At 38.7% G+C, this 22,964-nt stretch overlaps 1 protein-coding gene across 1 annotated transcript in view; it reads left to right on the top strand.

Annotated features, from left to right (window-relative positions):
* HEATR5A (HEAT repeat containing 5A) overlaps positions 1–16,426 on the top strand; it is a 106,495-nt gene extending 90,069 nt beyond the window's left edge. The window contains exons 31-37 of the mRNA XM_054716519.1: positions 339–466; positions 1,894–2,041; positions 3,011–3,283; positions 5,087–5,311; positions 12,004–12,158; positions 14,484–14,697; positions 14,961–16,426. Of these exons, the coding sequence (XP_054572494.1) occupies positions 339–466; positions 1,894–2,041; positions 3,011–3,283; positions 5,087–5,311; positions 12,004–12,158; positions 14,484–14,697; positions 14,961–15,271 (1,454 nt within the window). The 3' untranslated portion in view covers positions 15,272–16,426. The remainder of the gene's footprint in view (positions 1–338; positions 467–1,893; positions 2,042–3,010; positions 3,284–5,086; positions 5,312–12,003; positions 12,159–14,483; positions 14,698–14,960) is intronic.
* The last annotated feature ends 6,538 nt before the right edge of the window (positions 16,427–22,964 follow it).

Genomic DNA, 22,964 nt, shown 5'->3' with positions numbered 1-22,964 from the left:
GTACCCCATTGTAACTGACCTTGCGCAGATTAAATTGCTTAAACCCTTATGTGTTCATTTTGTTCTCTCAGAAAAAGTGCTAATAATAGTACCTACTTCCTCAGGTATTGTGAGAATGAAATGAAAATATATGTGTAAAGTGCAGAGCCTGATACCTGGTAATCACTCAATAAATTTTAGTCAGAATAAAGTTATGAAACTGCATGTCACATCTGGGACAATTTAATCTATTAAAAGACTTGCCTTATCACTTAATTGTGTAGAGTCCTAAATTTATTGTTGCTTGTTTGCATTGACTCTCAAAGAAGCCTCTGTCTTGTCTTTTCTGCTTTCTACAGGAATCAGTGTGGAATTTCTGTGTTCCTTGCGCTCAGATGCAACCATGGAAAGCATTACTGCTTGTTTACATGCGTTACAGGCCCTTCTAGATGTTCCTTGGCCCAGATCTAAAATTGGCAGTGATCAGGTGATTCGTTGTTTTTTGGTAGGCTTCTGTAGATTTCAAAGAACAGGAACAGAAACATGTTCTGGTTACTACAGCAAACAGAGAATGAATACAGAAGTAAAAAAACTAAACAGCTGCACAGCTAGGCCTCAGAACTGGAAAGCCATCAGCAGCTGTGCTGACCTGGGAGCAATCATGCCTCTGACTGCTGCTTTCTGTCTCTGCCTTTGCCTCTACTGCGCTTCTTTCTGCTGCCACCAGCTAACCACTCTGTATAGCAGCTCTTCCGTCAAACTTCTGCAGTGATGGGACTGTTCTGATACTCATTGTCCAGTATAGTAGCCACTAGCTGCAGGTGGTGTTCCTTCTTTGCCTCTTTCTGCTTCAGTGCACCCTGGCTCCTCACATACATCTGTATTTTATATTCCATTTCCTTAAGAGAGAACCTACTTGGTTCATTTGGCTGCGTTACAGGCCCTCTGTAGCCTATTACAAAGTATTCCTGTCTGAGTTCTCCCTCCAGGTCTTTTTAAGAGACTACTGACTAGCCTATAGGTGGAGTCAGTTGCTTATATCTGACTCAGTTGTGACCATGGTAAAAGGATCACTGTACAAAGTATGGCGCTGCCTTTACCTGCTTTCCCAAGAGCAACTCTGCATTGGGCAGGCACCCTCCGCATCCGGTATTACCAGTATATAAAATTCTTATCATTGACTCTTGGGTGTTACAAAACATGGATGGTGTGATTTCCTCTCTATATACGGACTATTATTTACCTTATTGACAATATCGTTTTTTAAGTTTAAGGTATTAATCAGGTTCCTACCTGACTTGGATTGTATTTGAATAAATTTTAAACTTTTTGTGCTCATTTATTCTGCATCTTAAAACAAGTATTATAATGATAGGTTTACTCTGTTATTTTCAAAGATGAAAGAAAGCCACTAAGTAGCTACTAGAGAAGAAAGGGGTGGGAATGAAGTATTATTTGTCTGGTGTATTTTATTCTTTATAGAGATATCCATTCTATGCTTATTATTCACTTTTAATGTCATACTTTTCCATTACTCTCTGTTGTTACAAAAAAAATACAACTTAATATAAATCTGGGACTCTACATGGCAGTCCTTGTATTTTTTTAGCCAAATTTCTCACCTTGTTTTGGAAGTTTCCCTTTCTGTTTTCCCACTTTAGGACCTGTGTGCAAATGACCTTTTGTCTTAGTGCCATCTTCCACAGATCAGACAAAAACCAATCTGGAATTGGTTTAAAGTGGAGCAGGTGTTACATAACTTTATTGCACTAACACCTTTATTTTTTTCTGAACAATTTGTTGAAATCTCTTTTTTGGGATTTTGTCATAGAATTTATTTAGCACTGGTTTTTGTGGGGTTTTTTTAAAGAAAGTATTTCCAATACAATCTCCCCTAAATGTTTCCTGTGATAGGCCTTGGGTATCGAGTTGTTGAATGTACTGCATCGAGTAATTTTGACCCGAGAATCACCTTCCATTCAGTTGGCTTCACTTGAAGTGGTAAGACAGATTATCTGTGCAGCACAAGAACATGTGAAGGAGAAAAGACGAAGTGCAGAAGGTGAATGTTAACCCACAATGCCAAATTAATCACGTAGCATCATTCTTTTTTAAAGTATTGCTTATGTATCTATGTCATTCTGATAATCTGTTATGTGTAGCACAAAGGAAACATCTCTAGGTATAGCTGTAAGTTCTGCCATTCACCTTTACATGTTAGCTTGGATGTTGTCCATAGCTAAACTACTATTCCTTGAGAAAATGAGAATTTTAACAAAACCCTGGAAGCGAAAAAAATCTCTTATTCTGATTGAGTACTTACACTAGCTATAAGAGTTCACTAATGTACATGGAAAGAACAACTAACATTTTTTAATGACTTAGATTTTGCAAAGTGATTAAATGGCTTATTTACAAGTCTTAATTCAGTATTGGTGAGTTAATGATTCAATATTACATTTGACTACGTATAACAGAAAACTCAATATAACAGTGGATTTAAAACACAAGGACATATTCTCTCACCTCTCACACGCGCCCTGACTGGGAATCGAACCCAGCACCTTTTGGTGTACGGGACAACACCCAACCAACTGAACTACCTAGCCAGGGCCGGGTTCATATACTTACGAGCAAGATGTTAACGAGAAGTTGGTGTTGTTTTTTTTAGAGAGAAACATTGATTTGCTCTTCCACTTATTTGTGCATTCTTTGGTTGATTCTTATATGTGCCCTGATCGGGAATTGAACCCACAACCTTGGCATCTGGGGACAATGCTCTAACCAACTGAGCTACCCAGTCAGGGCCAACCAGAAAATATTTTAAGGCTGGGAGGATTGCCAGGGATTTCTTTTGATTCATTCCAGTAAGAAGTCATAATAAAGACAACTACTTTTATTTAATACCCAAGACTTTTGTCATTTACATGTGTTGCCTACAACACAAGTGAGCTAAATTGCCATCTACCAGAAGCAAAGTAAATACGAAGAAAAGAAGCATTTATTCAACCCTATTCTTTCTTTCTTTTAGTTGATGATGGGGCTGCTGAAAAGGAAACCCTGCCAGAATTTGGAGAGGGAAAGGACACAGGAGGACTTGTGCCTGGGAAATCTTTGGTTTTTGCAACTCTGGAATTGTGTGTATGCATTCTAGTTAGACAGCTCCCAGAACTAAATCCTAAATTGACAGGTAGCCCAGGAATAAAAGCTACAAAGCCACAGATGCTGTCAGAAGATGGAAGTAGATTGGTTTCAGCGGCGTTAGTTATCCTCTCTGAACTTCCCGCGGTGTGCTCTCCTGAAGGTATGCTGTGGTGTGTGGTTGCTTTACTGGACCTGGAAGGAGAGAAATGGTTTTAATAGGTAAAGGAGATAATGGTTGCTAATCCTTTTCTCATTAAAACAAATTTGACCTAAAGGTTTGGGTAATGTTATTAATCCTCTAAGATGAACATTACATCCTAGTAATTTGTTTTACTAAAAGGGTTTAAGTAAATAGACTGCATGTACTGTAGATATGTTTGTTTGTTTGTTTATGGTTGACAGTATTTTAAATCTGTCAGTGGTAGTTATTCACTCTTGGCCTTTTTTTTCTTTTTGTATACAATATCCAATGGACTTCCCCTACCTCAGTGATGACAGAAGTTTGTCATCATATCCAGTTCTGTTTGGGATCAACTCCATTCTTTTAGTACAGCATTTTAAGGCTCTCCATAGGGCTCCGCTGAGTCACTGCCTCCTCTTCATTTCTTCTGGGAGAATTTTAAACCCACGAGGCTTTATGCTCATTCCTGTTCTGTGCTATTGTCCATGGTGTTACTTGATCTATTGTCCATGGTGTTATATGATCCCATCCCTTCTCTTCTACTTAAAATTTTGCATTCCTTTGAAGTTCAACTCCAGGCCTACCTCATCTGTGAGGCCTCCCTATATATACATATATGTGTGTATGTCAGTTCTATATGTAGAGACATAGTTTTTATGTGTCATATAGAAGCATTATATGTAATTGATTATTATATGTAAATAAGATAAATATATACATAGAGAGAGACATGTCTTATTTCCAATGAAATTTTTTTTCCTCTAGGAAATCTAGCACATAATAGGTATTCAGCACTTAATATTTTTCAATTGGTAAGCATATTTCTGCTTAAATGTGTCTTGACCAATTTATGTGCTATCTTACTTTTAAAGTGACTTTAAATTTCAATTAAAACCTATATTCCTTGTTCTCACACACTTCCTTTCTGCCACACCAAGAGTGGCAGAAAAAGTGACTAGCAGAGGACGAGGGGTAAAAATACACTATACAAGTTTTGTTGAGTAGCATCTGGGAAAATTGACCATTTTAACTTTAGTCTCTTTCATTTTAAACATAACTGACTTTTTAACTCCTTTAGTAGCCGTTAAAACTTTAATATTTTGTCCTGAGTGGATTGCTACAAATTCCTTGAAAAAAGTTTAAAATGAAGTCAAATGGGCAGTGCCAATGGTTGTGCAACATTGTGAATATACTTGATGCTGCTAAATTGTACACTTTAAAATGGTTAAAGTGGTAAGTTTTATGTTATGTATATTTTACCACACTAAAAAACAAATAAAAATAAATTCGACATTTGCCAACTTCCAAGTAAAACAAAATAACACAGCAAAAGATACTGAGATACAATTTAAATAACATTTTCAATTATAACCAAAGTAGAATCCAATCTTTTTTTTAAATTTATTTTTATTGATTTTAGAAAGGAAGGGAGCGGGAGAGAGTGATAGAAACATCAATGATGAGCGAAAATCATTGGTCGGCTGCCTCCTGCACACCCCACACCAGGGATCAAGCACATAACCCAGGCATGTGCCCTGACCGGGAATCAAACCGTGACCTCCTCGTTCATAGGTTGCTGCTCAACCACTGAGCCACGCCAGCCAGGCTGATTCAATCTTTAAAATCTAAAGGTTATTTAAATTATCTTAAAAGTTACAGTTCTTTATGAAAAATAATCTTAAAAGCAAGAACTCTTTGACATTGTCTTATTGATGATTTCTTTTTAGGAACTATATACATAGACTGAAATACAGAACGTTTTTTTTGAAATGTGTCTTACAGGAAGCATCTCAATTCTCCCTACTATACTGTACCTCACAATTGGGGTCCTGAGAGAAACTGCTGTGAAATTGCCTGGGGGCCAGTTATCTTCCACAGTTGCAGCTTCCCTGCAGGCTCTGAGAGGAATATTATCTTCTCCCATGGCCAGAGCAGAGAAGAGCCAGGCTGCTTGGACTGACCTTCTCCGGAGTGCTTTAGCAACAATTCTTGACTGTTGGGATCCAGGTAATTAAAGTTTTTTGGAAGCTCTTGTTTTAAAAATCAAGAAGGACCATTTTTTGAGAAGCTATTGACTTGATCATGTTTGGTAGTCTCACCTGAAAGAGACCATATTTATTACATAATGTGGTTAGAGAACGTAAGAGGATAGAAACATCTATGTTCTCATTTTAGTATCTTTAACCTGTAATACAAGTAAATGAATGGCAGCCTGTATAGTAAGTTGACATGAGAGAACTTCAAATGTAGTAGTATGTTAATTTCAAAATATAGTATGATCCATGACCAGCTGACAGAACTTTTTACATGCACAGTATACTGAAAAGTTCATAAGCTATGAATTACAAATACAAATAAGACCAGTCAGCCCAGCCGCTCAGTGGTTGAGCGTTGACCTATGAACCAGGAGGTCACAATTCAATTCCCAGTTAGGGCACATGCCCAAATTGTGGGCTCAATCCCCAATAGGGGATGTGCAGGAGGCAATGGATTGCTGATTCTCTCTCATTGATGTTTCTATCTCTCTTTCCCTCTTTCTTCCACTTTCTGAAGTCAATAAAACTATATAAAAGAAAAAGACCAATCTGGTTTATATACTCACCTTAGCATTTAATAGCTAACTAACTAGCCAAGTTACCCAACTTCTCAGAGCCTTAAATTTCTCATTAAAATAAGGATATTAAGTTGCAGGAAATGTTAAGGCAGTAACATAATATATGAAAAGCATCTCGCTTATTACCTGGCATATATCAATAAATGATAGCTAGTATTATGTTCAGTATCAATTAAAATGTTTTTGCTCTTGTTATGTTCATTTGTTTGCTCTTATTATGTTCATTTTCAACATATGTTATAGTGATTATAGAAAGTCTTTAGACAAATTACAAATTATTTCCACTTTTCTTATTCTAGTGAGGATAAATGTCACAGTTCACTATATTCTGTTTCATATGGTAAAAAGGTTTCAGTTGAATTCAGTATTTATTGACCACCTACTTTGTACCTAGAGTTAGGAATCTAGTACCTATAAATTGCTGTAGGGTATGATTAATAACATAAGTTCTCCTTGAAGGTGACAGTAATGTCTTAATAGTCGCTGGATTTCTAATACACTAAAAAGAAAGAGAGACTAACTGGCAAAAAATTAGAGTAATCAGCTCTGAGTAAATCAGGCAGTGTCACAGGTAGGGTTCTCTGGAAGCTCATTCTAGGATGGAGTTTTGGGAAAAGGAGCTTTATTAACCCTTTGCACTCGCTTGCTTTTTTCTCGATTCCTTTATTCTACTCGGGATTTAATTTTTAAATACCCCAGATTTTACAAAGCGCGGCAGTAGAATAAAAAACTGGAGTTTCTTTTCATACAAACTTACTTATTTGGATTTTTTTATATTTCAAATTATTGATACATTCAAAGAGTAATTTTAATCTCTATAATTTTTCATGGTGTGATATTTTTTGAAACATTCACCCACATGAAGACCTGGTTTACATTCACATGTTTCGCAAATATAAATCGTCTCTCTTCTTCCTCCTTTGATTTTTCTGTTAGAACAAACAACACAATCTTTGTGTTTTTTGTTAGGGTGAGGTGTGATTATATGGAGCTTTCCATCTAAACGTTGCTCTAAGTTAGTGGATAATAATCTACTCCTGGAAGTTAGTGTACCATCTCTGAATTCTCCAACAAGATCATGTACTAGTTTCCTAATAAATTTCACATGCGTTATCGGTTTTTCATTTTTTCCTTTTTGGCATCAGTTGAGACGGCATTTACATTTTACTTGTCCTTTCATGCTAATGAAAACAAGAAAAGATACTGGAAAAATAGACAAAAATCCCCCTTCCCGCCGCGGTGAAACTACATGTCGAGTGTGGCTCGACATACGAGCTGCTACCAATGCTAACCGTGTCGAGTCACACTCGACATCCGAGTGCAAAAGGTTAAGGAACCAAATATGTGAAAGGAATAAGGAAAAGCAATTTGGGGCAAAAGAAACCACACTACAGTGCAGGCCCTCAAAAGCTCAGTGAACCTGAGAGCTCTAGAGATTGCCCGTTAGCGTGTCCCACGTAGCACAGAAATGGCCGGGCCTTGATCCCCAGCTGTGGATTGCCCAGGAAGGAGGTGATTGCAGTCAGGGCAACGCTAGCTAAGGCCCGCCCTGAAGGAGCAGCTGGACAGCACCTTTCCCAGCGAAGGGGTACACCTCTGTATCTGCCACAGGAGGCTTCTCAGAAGAATCCATTTCTTAAAGGATTAGAGAGGTTCTCCACTTGGACGTTATAGGTAGGAATTCGAGGCACAAAATTTTGATCAAACATCTGGAGACCTAATGTAAGGAAGTACATTTGGGGACAGCAGATAAAGAAATGAGAGAATGTGGGTTTGGGGGGAAAGAGTAAGAAGGTGGTGAATGATGATTAGTAGAAAAAGATACGCGTTGGATGGTATTTAGGGCCAGAGGATGGAGGATTTGGCATGATCTCGGTGGATTGCTTTTAATATGCATGTGGAATTAATGAAGCGTTTTAAGGAGAGTAAAGTGATTTGCATTTCTAAAGAATCACTCTGGCAGCAGTATAGAAAAGAGAGCAAGATTGTTGGAGATGAGATAGTAGCAATAAGGATAAAGAGGAATAGCATACTGAAAACTAAAATATTAACCTTTTGCACTCGGATGTCGAGTGTGACTCGACACGGTTAGCATTAGAATAAAGGAATCGAGAAAAAAGCAAGAGAGTGCAAAGGGTTAAGCATCTACTAACAGAATTTACTGGTAGTTTGGTTTAGGAGTTGAAGGGTAGAGTAAGTAGAGCACTCAGTACCATGAACAGAAATACCATGGTGAACATTTTCAGGGGAATATACTGAAGTTAAGTGTGAATTGCCTGTAGGATAATCAAGTAGAACAGAATATACAGAGGTCTGGAGTTCAAGAAAGTAGTCTGGCCTAGAGGTGATTTTAGACTACCTGTATTAAGCAGTTGTTGGTGCAACCTTTTGGATGGTTGAAATCACCCAACTTGAGTTTACAGAGCAAGATGGGAGGACATTCAGAAGAGAATGTGGTCACAAGCAAAAAGAAAACGAAAGTGGTCAGCAGTGTAAAATACAGTGTTGAGGTACAAAAAAAGAGGTAAGGAAGGGGAGGTTCAAAGTATAGGCTCCTCTTGACAGGAAGAAGAAGATAGAGATGAGGTTGAAGTTGCAAGTTTTAGGGAGGGAAACATGCCCCTTTCTAGGCAGGAAATAACATTAACTGAATTTTAAAGGCTTAACCTTTACCAATGAGAGCAAAGGAAAAAAGAAAAGGACCGAAATACTGTGTCTAAATTTTACGTTGAGAGTGATTGTGAGCATGCCTCTTTCATCACATACACAAAGATGTGTTTTGTTGTGTATCAGGGAATGAGGTTAGGAACTTGAGGATTTAGGCTGGCTACTGAGAGAAATTAAAGAAGCAGCTGATCATGACAGGAAAACCATTAGCTACATAACAAATTATTGGCTTAAACATTATCTGATAGTTATGGGTCAGGAATTCAGAGCAGCATAGCTGGGTATTTCTGGCTCAGGGTCTCTCATAAGGTTGCTGTTAAGATGTTGGCAGGACTACAACTAGAGCATCCACTTCCAAAATGACTCATTGACTCAGTCAAGGCTGTTGGCAAGAGGCTTCAGTTTCCCTCTGGCTGTTAGCAAGAGGCCCCACTTCCTTACCGCATGGGCCTCTCCTAAGGGAACCTTGCATCTATCCTAAATAAAAGAGAAGGGGCAGTAATTGGGAAATAAAGAAAAAAGAATGGGAATATAGTCATGCACTACATAACCACATTTCCATCATTGACAGACCACATATACAGTGGTGGTCCCATCCTATCTAATAAAGAGGGAATATGCTAATTGACTGTCATGCCCTCACAAAGATGGCAGTGCCCACAGCCATAAGGAGGGAATATGCTAATTGACTGCCACATCCTCAAATATGGCGGCACCCACAGCCACAAGATGGCAGCGCCCAGTACCCTCAGCCCCGCCGGGGCAGCAAGCACGCAGCACGGCCAGGCCCGCCCCCAGGTGGGTTCGGCCACTCCGCATGCCTGCCTCTGGAGTCCCCCAGTCCCCTCAGCTGCCTAGGGCCAGCCCGAGGTGCAGGCAAGCCTTGGATGGCGGCTTCCCAGCCTCCCAGGGCTGCCCGAGACTCAGGTAACCAGGGCCAGCCGAGGCTTGCGCTGCCGGCAGTGGCATCGCCTTCCCCTGATCGCCGGGTCGCCTCCCACCCCTGAGGGCTCCTGGACTGTGAGAGGGGGCAGGCAGGGCTGAGAGACCCCCCCCTCCAGTGCATGAATTTTCATGCACCAGGCCTCTAGGAAGATTATAATTGACTAGAGGCCCGGTGCACGAAATTCGTGCACGGGGGGGGTGTCCCTCAGTCAAGCCTGCACCCTCTCCAATCAGGGACCCCTCAAGGGATATCTGAGGGCAGTCGGACATCTCTTTCACAATCCAGGACTGCTGGCTCCCAACCGCTCGCCTGCCTGCCTGCCTGATTACCCCCTAACCACTCCCCTGCCAGCCAGATCAACGCCTAACTGCTCCCCTGCCGGCCCGATTGCCCCTAACTGCCCTGCCCTGCAGGCCTGGTCACCCCCAACTGTCCTCCCCTGCAGACCTGGTTGCCCCCTAACTGCCCTCCCTTGCAGTCCTGGTCCCTCCCAACTGCCCTTCCCTGCAGGGCTGATCGCCCACAACTGCCCTCCCCTGCTGGCCATCTTGTGGCGGCCATCTTGTGTCCACATGGGGGTGGCCATCGTGTGTGTTGGAGTGATGGTCAATTTGCATATTACCTCTTTATTATATAGGATTTTAAGCAAAAACTTTTTTTGCGACATTATAAGAAAAGGCTGGACCAGTCTATGATGTTGAATTGACTGTGAGTTCTGGGTGGTTTAATTAAATAAACGAGAGGAGACTGGCTCAGGATGCTGCCACCAGAGGCTGGAGCCAGAAGTTGGCCAGGGATCAGGAGGAGTGGGCTGGGGAAAGGGCAGCCTCCACACACACCCCTGCCTGCCCCTGCACTCACAGACTCACTTCCCTTCTTTCCATTTATCTTTGTCTCTCTTTCCTCCCATTCCTGTTCCTCTTACAAACTCACTTCCTTTTCCTCCATTTCTTCATTATCTTTCCTCCCAGCCCCATTCCTCTCCCTTTTATTGTGTCTCCTCTCAAGTTTTATCTCTCTGGGTCTCTTTGATCTCTGCTCTTCCTCTCTTCCCTTCTCTTCCTTCCCTCTCTCCCTTCCTCCCTCCCTCCTCCTGACATGTCTCCCTCTGAAGGTGCCTCCCTCAAGAATCCTCCCCCTGACACACACATACACACACACTATCTTTTATACCGAATTTTTCTGTACCTTTTCTAAGTTTAGATACATAAATATTTACCATTGTGCTACAGTTGCTTACAGTATTCAGCACCGTAACATGTTGTACAGGTTTGTAGCCTAGGAGCAATAGGCTATTCCATCTAACCCAGGTGTGTAGAAGGCTCTACCACTTAGATTTGGGTAAGTGCACTCTATGACATTTTCAAAAGTAGCAATCCAGAGGGAAGGTGGAGAGGGGGGTGTAGCAATCCATTCTTATGCAAGTTAATGGGTTGAATTTGGCTCTCCTTTTCAAATAATATTGATTTTTCACAGCAGGTTCATTAAAATTATTTAATGAGAGTTTGACTTTGGAAAATGAATTACATCTAATAGAAAATTCCTTTAAATAATTGGTGGTGAAGGGGACCAAAAGTTCTGCCTTTTAGGGTATTGATTTTCAAGTTAGTTATTAATAAGCAAATTACCTGTAAATGGCTCATTCTCACTTTTTAAATCTAAGATCCCATCCCCTCATTTTCTCCTTTGTCCAAAATGTCATATATATATATATCTAGTTTTGCCTCTGTATTTGGAATTTTCATGCTTAATGTGAATTCCCCATGCATATGTATTAAGATTTTATTTTCTCCTGTTAATCTGTCTCTGTTAATTTGGTTATTAGCCCAGCTAGAAGAATTTAGAAGGTAGAAGGACAATTAATACTTTTTCGCCTCCCACAGTGGCCTATGCAGGAATTTTCAAGTTTTTTCTCTACTATTAAGAAATGGTATATGTAGCAAAGTGCTAACGGATTTTCACTTGACACATGTATTATCAATATATGAATACTTTAAACTTAACAAAGAAAAAACAATTGTCCAAGCATTTCTGTATTGCTCCACAATAAAGATAGTAATAAAATGGATAACACATTTAGTATTATGTACAATATACTTTTCTAATGCTTTGCATAGATTAGCTCATTTAACCTTATAAATGTAAGTCCTTTGTGTACTCCCATTTTACAGATAAGAAAGCTGAATATCTCAGGTCACACAACTAGTAAATGTATATTCCTAGTAAATATGTGTATTTACTGATGTCTTTACCTGTGAAAATTATCATTGCTTTGGTAATTCTTGGTTCTAGAATACTTATAATGCACATTTTAAAGCCTGAAACATTTGCCAGGAGTTTTAAAGTCAATCAGTGTTTACTGTCTATAACTGGAACAAAAGAAATTATTACTTCCAAACTAGAGATAGCTTCACATGGACAGCAAATATAGCAATATTAGGATCTGTTTCTCATATATCATTTTCTCTTTAGTAGATGGAACACACCAAGAACTTGATGAAGTCAGTCTACTTACTGCTATCACAGTATTTATTTTGTCTACCAGTCCAGAAGTAACTATCATCCCATGCCTTCAAAAGCGATGTATTGAGAAATTTAAAGTTACTCTTGAGATTAAAGATGCTATGGTAAGTGTCTTTAGCAGAGAGATGTTTGTGATAGGAATATGTTTAGGCTTTTGCAAAACTTTTCTTTGATTTTTGTTGACTCTAACAAGAAGTATCAGACTAAAATTTTTATTTTTAGGTTTGGGGTGACATATTCTTGGGGTGAAAACACCAAATAAAAATAGTCTTATTCTTTGGCCCTGAGGATAGAACATAATTGGAAAAAGATAAAGGAGATATTTTTTTTTTAAATCAACAAAAAACTGCCTAGCCAATGTGGCTCAGTGTTTGAGTATCGACCCATGAACCAAGTGGTCACCAGCTCGATTCTGGGTCTGGACATGGGTTGTGGGCTTGATCCCCAATAAGGGGCATGCAAGAGGCAGCCACTCGATGATATTTCTCTCTCGTTGATATTTCTATCCCTCTACCTCTTTCCCTTCCTCTCTCTCTAAAATCAATAAAAGCATGTTTTTAAAAAATCAACAAAAAACTAAATTTGAGCCCTACCAGGTTTGGCTCAGTGGATTGAGCCTCGGCCTGCAGACTAAAGGGTCCCGGGTTCGATTCTTGTCAGGGGCACATGCCCAGGTTGTGGCCTCAATCCCCAGTAGGGTGTGCAGGAGGCAGCCAATCAATGATTCTCTCTCATTGATGTTTCTATCTCCCTCTCCCTTCCTCTCTAAAATCAATAAAAATATTTTAAAAAACACAAAAAAACTAAATTTGAAATAGGGGCATCTTAAAATTGACATATTTCTAACATTTTTTCAAGGGACATTTAGTAAGATATATTGTAAATTATTATAGTGGATTTTCTTTTTGTAGAAAAAAAGAAAGGCTTCAGCACATGTCTTTATTTATTTATTTATTTATTTATTTATTTATTATTGATTTTAGAGGGAGAGAGGAAGAGAGAAACATCGATTTGTTGTTCCACATATTTATGCATTCATTTGTTGCTTCTTGTGTGTGCTTTGACCAGAGATCGAACCTGCAACCTTGCACATCAGGACGATGCTCTAACCAACTGAGCTACCCAGCCAGGGCTCCAGTACATACCTTTAGTGTATGATCATGAAATAATGGGACCTACTCCAAAAACAGTACACACAGGTTGATCCCATTGCTTCATGGTCCCTTCATTTGCTGAATTAATTTCCTAGTCCTTTATGTGCTACAAAATGAGTTTGTAGCACATGATCACAACTATTTCTTTTTTTTAACATATTTTTTATTTTTATTTTATTTTTTTTAAAATATATTTTTATTGATTTCAGAGAGGAAGGAAGGTGGAGAGAGAGAGAGAGAGAGAGAAGCAACATCAATGATGAGAGAGAATCATTGATTGGCTGCTTCCGGCATGCCCCCTACTGGGGATCAAGCCTGTAACCCAGGCATGTGCCCTTGACTAGAATCAAACCCAGAACCTTTTCGTCCGCAGGCTGACACTCTATCCACTGAGCCAAACCAGCTAGGACACAATTATTTCAACTCCTAAAGTATAGGGACCAGATTTTCTCTCGGAAAAATTTAATCGTCCAAAGACCATCACAGTTTATTGAATAATTTGGGAGAATAAAGGTAGTATATGCAGTAAGTCCTCATTTAACATTTTTGATAGGTTCTGTGACTTTAAGAAAAATGGTGTATAAAGAAACCAATTTTACCATAGGCTAATAGTAAACAAGAGTTAAGTTCCTAAGGTATCTCATCAATGTTACAACAAATGACATTATTTGAGCACCTGCTGTATTTGATGTACAGTCATCTCCTTTTCTTCTGTTCTTTTTGTTGCCTACAGCCTTGCAGGAGCTTTAGATAGGAGTCTCAAAATGATGGTTCTGATATGTGATGACACATAATTAATATGGTCCAGACATGGTTCCTTAAGACCATGACATTTGAATTTTAAATATGTGATTTTTTTAAGACATTTTCTGAAATCTCCAAAATATTTTTCAAGTCTGTATATGTGTTTTAGTTTAATTTTGGTATGAGCTTATAGAAGGGCATATGAGTGGGGGGAATGGAACTACAGAAAAGAAGAAAAATTAACCATTACAATGTATTGAATGAAGGATACAACAGGGAAGGCACGTTTTCATATCCTAGTGTACGTATTCACGTGCCTGTTCCCAGTCCAAAGTGTCGCAGCCACTTTGTTAGCATGCAAGTTTGAATACCTGTTACCATTTGGACTTCCAAAATTAAAGATAAATTATAAATAAATTTAAATACCTTTTTAGGAATTTTTAAATTTACTTTTTAAAATTTACTTTAAAATATACATTTTAATGTAAATTTATTTACAGTTCATACTATTTTTGTCTCTTACTTGATTAGGTACAAATCAAGACCTACCAGCTCCTACTTTCCATTTTTCAGTATCCAAATCCAGCTGTTTCCTACCCTTACATTTACTCTTTAGTCTCCTGTATCGTGGAAAAACTACAGGAAATAGACCAAAAAAATCCTGAAGACACCACTGAGCTTCAGATCTTTCAAGAAGGTATAAAGGTCTTGGAAGCACTGGTAACCATTGCTGAAGAGCAGCATCGTAAGTGTCAGCATGAAGTTCATATTAGGTCAGAATCTGTCCAAATCAGAAATTTAATGTGAAAGTGTAAAACATTCACATATATTTATTGAAAGGCAATGTTATGTTAATCCCAAGTAGTATTAATTTGGGAGAAGAGATGGGAAGAATTGTTTTCTCCGTAAGGGGGGAAGAATGTGTCCAGATCAAGTGTGTTTACAACTTTGTGTAATAAACATTTATATTCCAGAATGTAGGGCTGACTTCATTTATTTACTTTCCAGGCTCTCAGCTGGTGGCTTGTCTTCTACCCATCCTCATTTCCTTCCTTTTGGATGAGAATGCTCTGGGATCAGCAACTTCCATAATGAGAAATTTACATGACTTTGCTTTGCAAAAACTCATGCAAATTGGGCCTCAGTATTCATCAGTGTTTAAAAGTGTAATGGCTTCTTCTCCAGCCCTGAAAGCCCGCCTTGAGGCTGCTATAAAAGGCAATCAAGAAAGTGTCAAAGTCGGGACACCAACATCTAAACATACTAATAAGCACCCTGGGAAGAATTCAAGCATCCAATTGAAGACCAGTTTCCTCTGATGTTACTTGTTTTTATTAATAAGCACCTTAATATAGAACTTGATTATTTTATTTACTTCTCTTTGGGGACAAAAGTGACATTGTAGACACAAGTGCACTTGGAGGTCTGGTTGATTATTTTAATTTAACTGACTTTTCAAAGTCACAAAACAACATATTTGTGGGGTTTTGTTTTTTCATTTAATAAAGCTGCACAGCTCTGTCAGAATTCTTGCCAGGAATTTCAATAAAGTGCTAAAGAACTGACCTTACTAAACAATCCACTGCTTTAAAAATGAAATGGATTTCTTCTGACAGTCCATACACACTGAACATTATGACAGGTTGGACTCTATCATAAATTATCTGCATTTATGTCCTATCCCAATTTTAAATTAAAATTCTGCCTTATTCAGCAATTGTATTAAACTTGGATTTCTCAAACAACATAAATTATTGGAAAACTACTTAGGAAGCTTGATTTAGAATTATTCGATATATAATAGTACAAATTAATTACAGCCCTACAGTGTGACTTAAGATTTGATGTCTATAAATATCATGGGTTTTCAGTCATCTTTTGGTTTTGTTTGTATTGGGTTCAGAAAATAGAAATTTTACTCATTTTAAATAAAAGAGGGCATTGCACTTCAATGTTTCAAGTGGATTTTCTGTTACCTCTATTCCTAACAACTTTGTTCATTTGCATTTGTGGCAAACATTCATACCAATGAGTTTAATATAGATTCATATCTATATTTAGATCAACTATGGGTTTATATAAATGTCAAATTTAGTACAATAAATTTAGATTATCAGTGAATACAAGTATTTTTTTTAACATGAAACATATTTTAATATAGAAAAAAATCTAATGATAAAGTCATCTTGGTTGAAAAATATTTTTTAACTGTTGGTGATCATTGACTCTCCTTCCATTTCAGTGTTACTCTGTGAATCAAGCACTATGTCAAAACAAAGCATTTCCTTGTTAAATATTAAAAACTGAAGTGATAGGGGCATGTTCAGAATTGAGAAAACACTTTGAGTCAAGCAAAAGCAATGTAATGTACTCTATTTTATTATGTTTTTATATAAATACTCTTGTAAATTGTTTAGAGTGAAAACATTTGACAAACTCTTAACACTACAATCAATTTTTCTAATTTACATAAATAAAGCTAATTTTCTTTATTCTTGTATTTGAAATTATTTACCCACATAAGATGGCTGGTTAATCTCCCAGATTTCAGAAATTCAATTTTCCAGGGCAAATAATACCCCTTCTCTGTAACTTGGCCTTTTTTCTCAGAGGAGCCCTTTCTTTGGAGCATTCTTTGCAATGGTTTGGGTTGTCTGTTTTCCTAATTTTCTTGAGGAATTTGAGAGTGTACTTCTTACTGTTTCTTTCACCTGGATGCCCTTTTAGGCCTGGTTTAAATATCACCATGTCTCCTCACCTTGGTAACTCTCCTTTAACTTCTTTTTTTAAATATATATTTTTATTGATTTCAGAGAGGAAGGGTGAGAGAGAGAGAAACATCAATGATGAGAGAGAATCATTGATCGGCTGCCTCCTGCATGCTCCCACTGGGGATCGAGCCCACAACCCCAGCATGTGCCCAGACCAGGCTCTCCTTTAACTTCTTTCCTTCCTCTTGTACTAACCAAATTTAACTGCTCCTTCATCTGTTCCTGTAGTGCTTTAAACATTCTTCTATGCATGGAACATCACATTGCATTTTAATACCTCCTTAGATTGTGCCTCCTCAAAGGGAGTTTTGTCTTCTGTAACTGCTCTGTAGCATCAACTATGTACTATGTACTTAATAACTTGAATTGGAATAATATAGGATGGATTTGAGCTCAGAAAATTATTCCTTTGCCAAAGCAAATGCTGGACTGGATTCTTGGTATATAATTTATTAATTTCATCTTTGGGTTATTTTATATTGAAAGGTTAACATGGTGGTATGAGGGCAGACTAAATAGCCATCTCAGTCGGTGGATAAAGAAAAATTGAATTTATTTAAGGAAAGGGGGTGGAGGGATATCCAAAGGGATAGGGCTGCACAGCACCAAGCCAAAGGGATATTGGGTCAATGATGGCAGCACCCAGAAATTGGAGTTTCATATATGCAGTCACTGGTGGGAAGTTCTTATCGTCATTGGGTCTGGGAGCTGAGCTGGTGAGCTTGTAATGCAGATGGAATTCAGATGTGCAATCGGGTGTTTTTAGGACAGTTTAAATTCCTTATGTGGTCTGATTCTTGGTGTCCAGCAAGTTTTCCTGTGGCGGGAAACGTACAAATGGCATTAAGGACTATATTGCCCTATAGCCCTAACATACATCTTTTAATTGTATCCTTTAGTTTGTTCAGTTAAAAACAAGACAACAGGCTCCAACAGAGTTGCTCATGCTAAGTCCTATGTCACCATACTGGAACTTAATTACAGTTTTGGCCTCTCCCAGAAATGGAATCTTCAACCAGTCAATCATAAATCATCTAATCAGCAGCATGAGGTAATCAGCCTGCTAGACCCCTTCCACCCCCTAAAAGAAAGTGACCTTCCCACAACCAATCTGCTTTTCACTAGTGCAGCTATCTTGTTCCCACTTCCTTTGGCCTATGCAAGTCTTTCATTTTGTGTAGCTCCTCAGAGCTCCTTTATCTGCCAGATAGTACGCTGCCTGATTTCATGAATTGTTAAATAAAGCCGGTAAGATTTTTTTTAATATATTCAGTTGAATTCGTGTGTTTTTTAAAATCAGTTTTTAAACATTAAGATTTCTAGCCCAGCCAGCATGGCTCAGTGGTGAGTGTCGACCTTTAAACCAGGAGGTCAAGGTTCAATTCCCAATCAGGGCACATGCCCGGGTTGCAGGCTCGATCCCAGTGTGGGATGTGCAGGAGGTAGCCGATCAATGATAGTCTCTCATCATTCATGTTTCTATCTCTCTCCCTCTCCCTTCCTCTGAAATCAATAAAAATATATTTTAAAATAAAAAAAACATTAAGATTTATACTCATCATTTAGTGATATGGTGTCCTGAATTGTTTGGGTTAAAGTTGCCATATGAATGTCAATAGTTAAGAAAAAATATGTCCAATGCCATGGAATGAGGAACTTTGAGCGAGGGTCTATTCTATAGCCCCGTGGTCGGCAAACTGCGGCTCGCGAGCCACATGCGGCTCTTTGGCCCCTTGAGTGTGGCTCTTCCACAAAATACCACGGCCTGGGCAAGTCTATTTTGAAGAAGTGGCGTTAGAAGAAGTTTAAGTTTAAAAAATTTGGCTCTCAAAAGAAATTTCAATCATTGTACTGTTGATATTTGGCTCTGATGACTAATGAGTTTGCCGACCATAGTATAGCCTTTTAAAAAATTTGTCAATACAACATATTTAATAAACATTGTATTAGTAAATATGTCCTTACTGATAAGAAAATTAAGGCTTGATAGCTGAGATTTGAACCCAGGGTCCATACTGAAGACAGAAAAAGTGCTGTGGCAGTCCTATCAAGATAGAGCTTTTCTCTTCTTTCACTGCTCACCTTCAATTTAAAGGGAACACTTAAACAGATCCCGATAAATGTTGTAAAGACGTATAATCCTAGTGCTATGGGAGCCCAGAGAAGAAAACTGAAGCTTCAGAAATGGACTTTATGGAAAGAAATGAACTTTATGATATAGACGGTCAGAATAGTATTTACTTGATGGGATAAATGCATACTAAGTGCATAACCCAAAAGTCTTCATAACATTGACTCTGAAAGTTCCCCGTATTCCATATCCTAAAGAATTCCCTGGTGTGTTTTTTTTAATTATGTTAGTTTGTATTATGAGAGAAGAAATTCAGCCCTCAAGCTAGTAAACTATGAAAATATTAATATAGAACTGACAATATGTGAAATAAATTATTTTTGTTGTTGTTAATCCTCACCCAAGGATATTTTTTCATTGATTTTTAGAGAGAGTGAAAGGGAAGGGGAGAGACAGAGTGAGAGAAACATCAATGTGAGAGATACATTGATTGGTTGCCTCCAGTACATGCCCGGACCAGAGCCAGGGATCGAGCCTACACCTAAAGTACATGCCCTTGAACAGAATCGAACCCAGGACCCTTCAGTCCGCAGGTCAACGCTCTATCAACAGCTAGGGTGAAATAAATTCTAAACTCAAAAAACCTAAAGTTAAAATGTTGAATCATTTCTGGTGGTTTAATGACTGCATTTCCCTACTTTAAGGCAACAGTCCTACATCTTCAACAGCCTGCCTATGTATCTTTCCAAAGTCCATTTACATAACATTTATAACTGACACATATTGCAATTTCTCCATCAATTGAATGCACTTTCCTCTTTACAAATAATTTCTTAACCCTTGCAAGACCTCGATTTATTAGGAGAAATTTATCTCCATGTTTGCTAGCAATATAGTTACTCAACTGGGAGCTAACTGACAATGATCTGTTGTCAATTCAGCTGTCAGTTAATGAGTTGTGGCCATTGACTTCTGTTTGCCCATCTGTTTAACTGATGCCTGGGCTTATAGCTTTGAGGAAATGGGAAATTTTGTGTTGTGATATAGAGCTGGAATATATCCAGTACAGACCACAAATACAATTCCAGCGTCTTTAAGTTCAAAGGAGCTGGCTTCCTTTAATTGTATTTCTGTTTGGTTAGGACTCCTGCACTATTCTATTTGGGGCATTTTAAAATGATTATTCCACAGACTACTTGGGAAAATTTCTCTTTTCTTGATGGTCATTCTTAATACATATTTACAAATCATTCTTTAAATAGACAATGTATTTTATTTTTTAAAAACACTTTTAAAATGATTCTATGTTTTTAAGAAAATAAGAGGTCATTGTTGCTGATGAAAAACTAATGTTGACAATGTTTTGCTTAATGGAATCAACATTTAATCATTTAATTTTTTTTTCCAGAAAAAGGTACCTAAAGGTAAGAGAAAAAGACACACACACACACACACACACACACACACACACACACACACACACAGGATGTAGTCAACTACTTTATAAACTACTAGAGGCCCGGTGCACGAAATTCGTGTATGCGTAGGGTCCCTAGGCCTGGCCAGCGATCAGGGCCGATCTGTAGGGCAACTGGCAGGGCGATCAGGGGGTCCCCGCTGGCACCCACCTTGGCTGACCTGGGGGCTGGGGGCAGTTCCTGCATTTATTGTCTGCCCCCTGGTGGTCAGTGCGCATCATAGCGACCAGTTGTTCTGCTGTTCAGTCGATTTGCATATTAGGCTTTTATTATATAGGATACTATTCCAAGAAAGAACAAAACACGTGAGATTTTTTAAAATATATTTTTATTGATTTCAGAGAGGAAGGGAGAGAGAGGGAGAGATGGAAACATCAATGATGAGAGAGAATCATTGCTTGGCTGCCTCCTGCATGCCCCCTAGTGAGGAGTCGAGCCTGCAACCTGGGCATGTGCCCTTGACTGGAATTGAACCTAGGACCCTTCAGTTCACAGGTCGACACTCTATCCACTGAGCCAAACCGGCTAGGAGATGTGAGATATTTTTTAAAGCAATTTAAACTATGCCAAGAGGATTTTTGTTAGTGTTATTTATGGAGGTAGTGCAAGTGGTCTCAAAAAACACACACAAGCATGTCCAACCAAAACAGGCTCTGCTGAACAATGAAACCTTTAAACCAGGAAATTCTCTGTTGCTTACTTGTTTCTGATCTTGATTAACAAAGCTTTGGGATTTGTATTTTATAACCAAATGCTGAAGGAGTTCTCACTACTCCCTGAATTGCCAGCGTGACTAATGTTTCCATACCTTTCTCTCCCTAGTAGTGTCAAGTAAAATGTCATCTTGGCCATTTCTTAAACACAAAAGCTTCCTAAAAATAGATTTTTCTAAATGATGGAAATGCTTTTGTTTCAGCAGTCAACAGACCTATTGTGAGTCATTATCAAAGGAGAAGTGGTTATACCAGGCCACTTCCTATTCACAGTCAGAGGTGTTGTTACTCTGCATTTGCTACATTTTTATTGCAAATGCCTTTTTTCTTTTCTTTTTTAATATATTTTTTATTGATTTCAGAGAGGATGGGAGAAGGAGAGATGAAACATCAATGGTGAGAGAGAATCACTGATCGGCTGCCTCCTGCATGCACCACACTGGGGATCCAGCCAGCAATCCTGGCATCTGCCCTGGGAATCCAACCGGTGACCTCTCAGTGCATGGGACAACACTCAACCAACTGAGCCACACCGACCAGGGCTTTTTTCATTGGTAATGTGATCATTCTGGTTTCCCAATGTATTCAAAGTTTTGTGGAGCCTGCTGTGGCTCAGTCAGTTGAGCATCATCACGTGTACCGGGAGGTCACCAGTTTGATTCCTGAGGGGGCACATGCCCAGGTTTTGGGCTTGGTCCCCAAGAGGGCATGAAGAAGGCAATCAATGAATGTTTGCTCTCACATAGATGTTTCTCTCTCGCCTTCTCTTTTCCTCTCTCTCTAAAACTCAAATTTTAAAAGTCTTTAAAAAAATAGAGTTACCAATGAATGCATAAATAAGTGGAACAAATTGATGTTTCTCTCTCCCTCTCTTTCTAAAAATTAATTTTTAAAGAAAAGAAAGAAAGAAAAAAAAGAATGCCCTGGCTGAGTGGCTCAGTTGGTTGAAGCGTCATCCCATACATCGAAAGGTTGTGGGTTCGATACCCAGTCAGGGTGTGTACAAGAGGCAACCGATCCACTTTCTCTCTCTCTCTCTCTCTCTCTCTCTCTCTCTCTCTCTCTCTCTCTCTCTCATCAATGAGTATGTCCTTGGGTAAAGATTTAAAAAATTTTGCACAAAAACTTGTATATGAATATTTATAGCGTAATTACTGATAATAGCCCAAAAAAAAAATGGGAACAACCCAAGTACTTGTTCATCAATTGATGAATGTATAAACAAAATTGGTATACTGTATTTTCTTCACAACTTTTATATTAATCCAAAAAAAATGATTCTAAATTTAAAAGCTTATTTTAAAAGAAAAATATCTGATTCACAATGTCTAGGGTAAGGTCTAATAATTTGCATTTTTAATCTGCACTTGTTTCCTGTCGCCCTTGCTTCTGATGGATGGTCACATGCCATTCTTTAAGAAGCACTAGCCTAAGGTCAGCTCCCAGTCTGGCCCCCAGCCTAAAGCAGAGCAGCTGTGTGAGCATGACCACTGCCTTCAGTCAGTTTGCTGGTTAACTCTATAGCAGGTATTTACAAAGTAGGTCAGCTCAGCCTCTGTTCACCTACGTTTTTAGGGATTAGTCAGAAGAAGAGGTAGCTCTGTGTCCGGTCACCAGCAGGAAAAGGTGTGGTGGAATAGAAAAGTAGGTACCTGGCCCCCATTTTGAAAGAACCACCCATCTTAATGAGTGTCAAAACACCTTAGTCACTTCTATTTTGTTTATGTTGCTCCCTTTCCGTGTACTACTTCCTTGGGCTCCATCCCGGGTAAAAGAAATCAAGTGCCAAGCACTACCCCACAAGTGAGCTGGTGAAGAAGGCTACAGTCAAGAATGTTCCTGGACCCTTGGTTTCAATAGTCATTTCTCCAGTCTTAATCCTCAGCCAGTCTCTGTTCCCTCGTATGGAAAACACCAGTGTCTCTTGCAGGTGAGACTATAGCAGTGTTTAGATAAGTGATCATAAAGGTCTAGGTATA

The sequence above is a fragment of the Eptesicus fuscus genome, chromosome 5 (assembly GCF_027574615.1).
Source record: "Eptesicus fuscus isolate TK198812 chromosome 5, DD_ASM_mEF_20220401, whole genome shotgun sequence".
NCBI lineage: Eukaryota > Metazoa > Chordata > Mammalia > Chiroptera > Vespertilionidae > Eptesicus > Eptesicus fuscus.
The sequence above is the reverse complement of the archived record's forward strand: the minus strand, read 5'-3'. Positions and strand labels throughout refer to the sequence as shown.